The sequence below is a fragment of the Ursus maritimus genome, unplaced genomic scaffold (genome assembly GCF_017311325.1).
Source record: "Ursus maritimus isolate PB19 unplaced genomic scaffold, ASM1731132v1 scaffold_9, whole genome shotgun sequence".
NCBI lineage: Eukaryota > Metazoa > Chordata > Mammalia > Carnivora > Ursidae > Ursus > Ursus maritimus.
In genome coordinates, this window is record NW_024427107.1 from 47,572,090 (window position 1) to 47,580,583 (window position 8,494).

The 8,494-nt window shown below is 41.7% G+C and overlaps 1 protein-coding gene across 2 annotated transcripts in view; it reads left to right on the forward strand.

Annotated features, from left to right (window-relative positions):
• The window catches only part of FZD6 (frizzled class receptor 6), a 37,477-nt gene extending 35,257 nt beyond the window's left edge, over window positions 1-2,220 (forward strand). For both annotated transcript variants that reach the window (XM_040626124.1, XM_040626125.1), the window contains exon 7: window positions 728-2,220. In XM_040626124.1, the coding sequence (XP_040482058.1) occupies window positions 728-896 (169 nt within the window). In that variant the 3' untranslated portion in view covers window positions 897-2,220. The remainder of the gene's footprint in view (window positions 1-727) is intronic.
• The last annotated feature ends 6,274 nt before the right edge of the window (window positions 2,221-8,494 follow it).

Here is an 8,494-nt window from a genome sequence, read left to right on the forward strand (position 1 = left end):
CTGAAATAGAGGCTATTCAGTTGTAACTTGTATCATAGTACTAAAAGGCATTTGTCATTTTATATGGAGATGATTATAAAATGTTTATTTTCTGAACATGAAAGAATATTGATATTAATGAATTTTTCCAAATGGTCATAGGTGATTCAAACACAGGTAAACATCGAATTAGCCAGAATGCTGATAGCTAAATACTTTTAGGTCTCAAGGTTGTCTCACCTCCCTCTTCCGAAACTAGACCAAGTGCGCCTTCTTTGTGTCCCCGTAACAGTTTTTGCAGACTGGATTCTAATTAGATATATGCCTTTAAAACTCCACTAGATCTGTAAACCCTCAAAGGCGGAGCTGAGGTCTGATTCATCTTTGTGTTTCCATCTTTGTGTTGGAATTACACCATGTCTCATCCTTGGTGGGAGATGAATAAAATACTTGCTAAACCAAGGGCCAGAATCCTGCCATATTAATTGTATTCCCCAGGCTGCGCCGTGCTCAGCCCGTGCACGGGCGATGCTAAATGCGGTTTCTGACGTTAGCGAAAACGGTGTTTGAAAATGAAGTATTTGTATTTTGAGGTGTCAGGGTGCACATAGTTTTAGTTACTTATGCTCTGATAAAGGTGCGTGTTGGTTGGGAGTCAAACTCATGGAAAACGGGTGGCAGTTGTAAAGACAGTAGGCATCGATTTGTGCTCTGGTCCTAGCATATCACCTTTCGTCTTCTTACCTAGGCTAACTCCGCAAAGTGACGTCACCGAAACGGGCCCGGCGCAGAGCAGCGGCCTGCAGGCCCCTGGTTCTTCGGAGCCGGGCAGCCCGAGAGGCTCCACGTCACTGCTCATTCACTCGGCTTCGGCAGGGAGCAAAGAGCAGGGCCCCGGCGGTCCCTCCGATACGTGAGAGACAGGTTCGCCCGTTGCTGAGAAGGGGATTCGTGCTACACTGGAGAGGACAGCACCTGTCTTACCATCAGCGTTCTGTTCTTTTGCACTGACAGCCACGTTGCCTGCTGTTACACTGGCAACGGTAGATTCCGAGAATAGGATTCATTCCGCACAGAGGTTAACAATGACAGTATACTCAGAAAGCAGAAATGTGCAGGTGAATAATAGTTTTTCAACCTATGTGGGAGGAGGGAGTTAGAGGAATCTTCCTTTTCTATTTATGAAAATTCTACTCTTGTTAAAAGTATTTTAAGATGTGGTATATGCTGTTTCACTTTTATGGTCTAAAATCAAGATATTTCTTTGCTAAAGTATTTAAAACTTATCTTTGTATCTTTTTTTTATATATTTGAAAATAAGTGTATATGGACTTGAACTTTTTTAGGAATCCTGGAAGCGCTACTCAAATATCGTTCTGTTACTCTCATGTGCTCGCACTACTTTGGCAGCTTTTACACGGAGTTCCTAAGAAAATGGAGAAATAGTATTCTTTTATGGTATAAAAAATATTTGACACAACAGAAGGAGTTATAATAGGAATTCAGCTTTAAAATAAACCTGCTTATTCCACTCTATCTTCCCTGCGTGAATTTTATAAAGTCCTTTTGTTTTAGGAATTTCATACATCTGTTATGCCACTAAAATAAGGTGCTTGATGTCCAGTGTTGATTGTATTATGCTGCTCGATGATCCTTCTACATTTTTAAATAATATGTCCTGAAGGATTAGATGAAATGTTACTCTGTTAGAAATTAAGCCAAGTGCAATTGATTTCTTTTTAAAAAAATGTTTTATGACCACTCAAGATTGTATTTTTATGACCATTTATAGTTGCTTGTACTTCTGTTTTAACTGTTTTTTAACATTTAGAATACTAAATTTTGTACACTATCTTTGTCAGACATTACGTAGAATTCATTTCTATACTTATATAGGATTTTGCTGAACATTTAAATATATGTTTAAAAAAAGTGTTAGCAATATTAGTGCCAATCAAATGGGGAAAAATGTAGTCATGATAAATAAAATGTATTTTATATAGCATACTTTAAAATATTAAAGAATTTTCTTAATTTTATTTCCAGTTAAGTGTTATACCTTGAACAATGTTTTCTGATGCTTTGGGGTTTTTTTCCTCAGTTTAACATTCTATTAAGCATAAAAAGAAAATTATCATGTACTGTATGGAAAATGTAAATATTAACTTTTCCACATTTTTGAACTTTGTATACAAAAACATTGTGTGATCTTTCCAGTAATAAAATTTTCTCTGTGTAAGAGATTGTAGAGTATTCTGTGCTTATTTTTAGTGGTCCTGACCCAGGAAGTGGTAGAATTTTTTAGATCAGTGGCTCCATAACTAATAAGCCAGAAGCATTTTTTTTTTTTTTACTGGAAAAATAGAAGACAGGACTCTTATTTGTCATCTGTTACGATTTCTTCCCAGAGTATACATTATACAGCCATATTTACCGTACTTTTTAAAGCCAGTGGAAGACCTAAAGGATGGGGTAAAGCAAAGGGAACCCAGGACCCTGCTTTCACTCCTGGAAGTGGGAAAAAGAACAATATTAAAGTAAAACATTTTAAAAAACGGTAAGACAGTGAGAAATTGCCAGGCTAAGACCTGGGAGAAGAAAGAAATTCACCCTGCCAGCCCCAACAATTGGAGCTTCTTTGCCCAGGGAGCATTTAATGATTGGGAAAAGGTGGCTGAGAGGTTGAACAGTTATTACCAGCCTCGGAGGGCTGGGCTCAAGGGAAAGAGGGTCCACCCACCATATGGCACTTAGAATTGTGACCTCAAAAGGATGAATCCTAGAAGTGTAAAGTGTCAGGAAAGCAGCGCTGCTTCAAGTTATCCGGGTGGACTGGAAAAAACCTCTTACTCTGGAATTAGAATTAGGTAGTTCTGGATTAGAGGTAGGCAGAAGCAAATGGAAATCTTGTCTGGAGGAAGAAAATGTCATTTTCTGTACTCTACAAATATTTTTTCCAATACGATAGTCATCATATAATCAAACATAAGCAGGCATGCCAAAACAATACATGAGTAAGAATCGGCCCAAACATCCGACAGGACGAAAAGATCCAGAGGTACTCCTGAATTACGAGGCATGGATTTGCTAAACTCATGTAACTTAAAAATACGAGACACCACTACAGCTATTAGAATGGTTAAAATCCAAAAGACAACTGGCGATATCAATTTCTGGTAAGGATGCAGGGCAACAGGAGTGCTCATGCATCGCTAACGGGAACGCAAAATGGTACAGCCATTCCAGAAAACAGGAGCTTCTCAACACAGCCGAACGTGGTCTCACCCTCCGATCCCGCGATCCCACTCCTAAGAATTTCTTGAACTGAGTGACGTGGATACTTCATCCTTGAGGTGCAGAATTCTTCACTCAAGTCTGGCCAGCACATAGCCAGTGGCTCCCTTCCAAAGAACACAGTAGGGAATGGGGCGGGGGAAGAACTTCCACGGTAGAGAAACTTGACACTGCCCGAGCCAGGGGACAGAGTCGACATCAGTAGAGGGCCTGTTGAGAGTTGGTGCCCTTCCTATGAGCTGATGAAAATGGCACTTGGCCTTGTGATGATCTTCCTCCCCCAAAGCCATAACCTCAGTCTAGCTGTGAGAAAAGCAGGCAAATCCCAACAGATGGACATTTTACAAAATACCTGACCAGCACTCAAAGCTACCAAGATCATCAAAAATTAAGTCAGAAATGGTCACAGCCAAGAGATGCCTAAGGGGACATGGTGACTGGATGTCATGTGGTTTCCTGGAAAAGGAAAGGCGCTGTAGGTAAAAACTAAGGGCATCTGAATGAAGTACAGGCTTTAATTTAGACGTTCAATTCAGTGAAATGTCCTTTGCGTATGTGTGGTCTGTGTGTGTGAGAGAGAGAATTTCCTCCCTTCTGCTTGCTCTTTTTTACTAGAATCCCTTTCAATCCAATCGTGGACATCTTAGGTGGCTCTTCCAATTTTCTCATCTTTCCTCTCTTTTTGTCCATCTCTTTGAATTTTGGTTCTCTAAGAAAATTTCTCACCTTCTAAATTTCTATTGAATTTTTAGTTGGGCTGTCATAATTTTAACTTCACAGAGCATTTTTGTCTCTTATTTTAAATAGTATCTTTCTGTTTCATGATTCTTTATAGTTGCAGATACGTAACTTGCTTCTTAAAGATCATGTAGAAAACACGAACTTTTAATATTTATTTTGTAAAGGATGACTTTATTAAAGTCTCCTAGTCACTCTAAAAATTTACAGTTGATTTTTCCTGGATTTTCAATAATCTTTAGATGACCTTTTCATCTCAAATAATGGTAATTTTATTTCTCATCTATTAGCTTGAACTGGGAGCCTATCATTGTTCATAGCGGTAGCAGTGGGCATCCTGGTCTGGTTTATTTTAATGAGAAGGTCTCTAGCATTTCATCATTAAGAACAACGTTGGCATTTGAGAGAAGATAGATCTTTTTAAACAAGTTAATAACAAATCTTATTTTGACAACTTTTTTCAGATTAGCGGGTGCTGAATTTTGATTGAATGCTTTTTGCTGTATTAGTCGAGGTAGGCTAACGGCAATGACCATCCTCGAGAGGCTAGCAGCTGAAGGAGCTGTTATTCATGGGGCAGGTATACGTGTTCTTGAGGTAGCCTTCCACCTGATCGTTCAAGGACCCACCAGTTCCACCTTCCGATGCAGCCATCCACAGCCATCCCCTAGAACTGCAGGTCCTTTGCAGGATTCTCTGCACCCAGCCAGCAGATGGAGGAAGAGAGAGTAAACGATTGCACAGAAAAATGTGTCAGAGTGGGAAGTGGTTCCCATCATTTCCAGCTACATTCCACTTGCCAGAACCCAGGTACAGAATCACACCCAACTGCAAGGCAGGTTGGGAAATGCAGTCTAGGTGTGCGACTGGGAGGGAGGAGGAACTGCCTTACTCAGTAATTGGCCAGCAACGTTTCAACCTACAAGTCTAATGTAGTAAAATAAATTTCCTAGTATAATGCCATTCGTTCCTTCTTTGAATAACCCAAAGTGATCATGGTGTAACATTTAGTATCCTGCTGGATTTGATTTGTTAGCAATTTATTTAAGATAAAAATGTACATCTATACCTACTTGTATTCTAAATGACTCCTCAACCAGGGACATAGCATTTGTAATCAGTAAGCTTAAATTTTTTAAAATATTCTACTTCTAAGAGCAAACTTCAAGACTATCATCTAATTTCAAATAAAACAGCAGTTTCTCTTTTTCAGGAGACCAGAGTCCATGATGCAAAAAGAGCCTACTGTTCCAGAAGTGGGGACATTAATTTTATCAGAATTACAGAACATTTTTTGACGAAGCAAGTGGACCTAAATATCATATTTACATTTACAATAACAATATTGGCATGAGCAATGTGCAGCTAAACTCCACAGCAGAAAAGATATGATGAAGGAACGTTTCACCTTGAAAATCATCCACAAATCCTCAACAGAATGTTATGGAATACCATCTTCCGAAAAGACAGTACATCCATTAGGATCCATCTGCTAGGCTATTTATGGTAGCGAAGGAATCTTTCCTAGACTTTCCTCGAAAAACTAGACCAAAAACAGCTTGTAATTACCACCCATCATCAAAATCACTGCTTTAGTGCTTCCTTACTTCTCAGAAACACGCCACTGGTGGGCTCTTCCAGTTACGACTGCTGGAAAGTTTTAACGTTGCCAAGGCAGGCACTGGAACTCTCAAGAAAGGAAAGATATAATTTTTAATAATCACAAGAAGCATTCCTATAACTCTTCTGCGTGAAAAGCATGATCTTTAATACCTCACTGCCAGCGCAAGTCAAACACTGAAAGTTCCAGACGTTGAAGGTTTCTAACAGTGGCCACTGTGATCTGTATGTACAGAAGAATCAAACTTTCATTAATTCCTTTGCGTCAATAGAGAGCAGACAAGAAAAGATTAAAAGCCTGATCCAAACTTCTCCAAAGACATTGGCCCCCAGAGCTGAACAGCAGGGGAGAGCGGCCTTGGAAATTCTGCTGCGGACCCTGCTGGGGGAGGGAAGCTAAAGGGAGCCATATGGCAAAAGTAGGGAAGAGGAAAAGAAGGAAGGACTAGAAGTGGTAAATACTAGTTAGAAATGAAAATAAATGAAAAAATGATGCTAAAATGAATGAATTTTACCAGCCAAATCCAAGGCTTTTATTTTCCATCCCTAGAAAGAAAAAGGAGAAAACCAGAAGAAACTTCTAAGGATATCCACCACAAAAAAAAGGGTGAGAGAGAGAGAGAATCTACTTGTTTCAACAGAAACATCTTAAAGGACGTTTTTCAAATAAACCATTTTCTCCCAACTCATGCCATAGTTCATCTTGATTTACATTATTTTTACAAATATTTCCTCCTTATTTGGCACATATACTGGGTTTTGACATACTCAAGTGCAAAGAGTCTGTTAAACTCGATGTTTAATACTTAGGTTTATAAATCTACAGATTATTACATTTAGAAAATGTCGAGCGAAGAAGCACACACACAAAAAATCAACAAAGATTAAGAAAAGTTTGTCCTAACCCCAAAAGAAAATATCTTAATATTTTCTCCATCTTATTTGCCAAGGTGCTAAAGTAAAACTGGCAAGTTTGTGGGCTTATTTTCTTGGGGGCCTATTCTACGATCTGATTAGTTTCACTGCCAGAAAATACATAAGGCTGAATACATAGATTTAAGACTTTATCTGGAAAAATTCGCCAGTCAAGTATAAGGTCCCATAGCAGTTTCCGCCCTTTCGAATGGCCAGTCCCGTGGCCCCCATGAAAACTCATAAAACAGAAGCCTCCAGAGCCAGTAAACAAAGCTGACCACTGGCAAAACCGCTGCTGGCCCTTGCCACCGCCTCTCTCTGCGCAGGCTCCGAGGGAAGGAGAATGGCACGCTCTGTTTCTAGAGCTGACCTGGTCGGCAGGCTGCGGGCAAACAAGTACGGTAAAACAGAACAGGAGGACTGTGTTTCCTCGACGCACAGTCCTCACTGCCTCTTTGTCACTGGTCCTCGGACTCCGGGAAGGGCTTTCCAGGCCTGCCCTGCCGACACGGAGAGGTCCCACCGCTTTCCTGATGAAGCAGAGACCAGGAAAGGGGGCCGACACATCGGAAACCAGGCCGAGGGAGCCTCGGGGACTTCAGGGGCAGGGCAGAGTCTGGCTACCCTGGACACTCAGAAGAGATCTAAACAATATAGGATCCTGTCGTCTCTACTCACCAAGCGTCCAGAGTGATGGAGGAGAATGAATTCACGTGTGAAAGAGGCAAGAACACCTAAAGAATGAGCAGTTCAGAGGAATGAAGTCTAAGCGCACGGACATGGAAGCCTTCCAAGACATGGTTATGCACCAAAAAGCAAGTTGCAAAACTATACTTACAGAATAATACTGTGCATGTAAAAAGCCCCACCCCAAAGAACTGTACTGTGTTTTCTCTTGTTACATATCCATGTATCTAAATGCATGATGACACCACGCATGCAAGCAGTCCCTCACCACACAGAGTAACCCTGTATAGGTTCTGTATAGGTTATACAGATACATAAATGTAAATGCATGAGAAGACTCCAGGAAACGTGGTAAATGCGTGATCTCTGGGGAGGGGATCAGCGTTGTAGGTAATAATCAAAGCAGACTTGAACCTGGTCTGTAATGTTTAAATTTTTGTGAAGAGAACCTGTTAATATATCATGTGGTGTATTAAAAAATTAATTTTTTATTATGTTAGTCACCATACCATACATCATTAGTTTTTGATGTAGTGTTCCACGAGTCATTGTTTGCGTGTAACACCCAGTGCTCCATGAAATACAAATTAATTTTTTTTTAAGGAAAATGTACTGAGCCCGGATCCAGCTGATGGTGATGCAGTGGGTCCAGCCCATCTGTCTGAGGGGGACTGAGTCTGGCGGTCAAGGCCTCCCTGCTGTGAGCTGCTAGCGCGCGGGGAGGGGCAGCAGACCCCCTGAGACCCGGGCAGGCCCCCAGTTCATCTAGTTAAACTTCCTTTCGTTCCTCCCTGCTGCGCCTCCCCCGAAGCCACCTTCTCTTCAGTAGGCAATCCCGCAGGTGTTCTGAGAACCTCTGTGCCTACTTCTTGAGTCCCCTCCCCAGACTCCACTTCTACCCCCACGAATAAAGCTTAGACCTGCGCACTTGATCCCAGCACCGGGAGACACAGGTGGCCAGAGGACCAGCCCCCCAGGATGTGATATGGGGGGACACAAGGGAAGGCTGAAGTCCACAGAAAACCCACGATGGCAAATTCTTTCCATCTGCCACCCCCTCTGCCTCCCCCAACACAACTAGACCACCACCACCTTCGGTGCCCCCGGCGTGGATAATTCACACTCACCAACTTCAAGAGTGAATGCAGAAGTCTGAGGTCTGAAGGTCAGGGAGAGGCTAAGGCGTTGGCGGCTTTCAGCAGAAGGCAGACCCCTGTCCTCCTCTCGAGACGCCCCCGGTGCGTTCACCCACGGCCCTGAG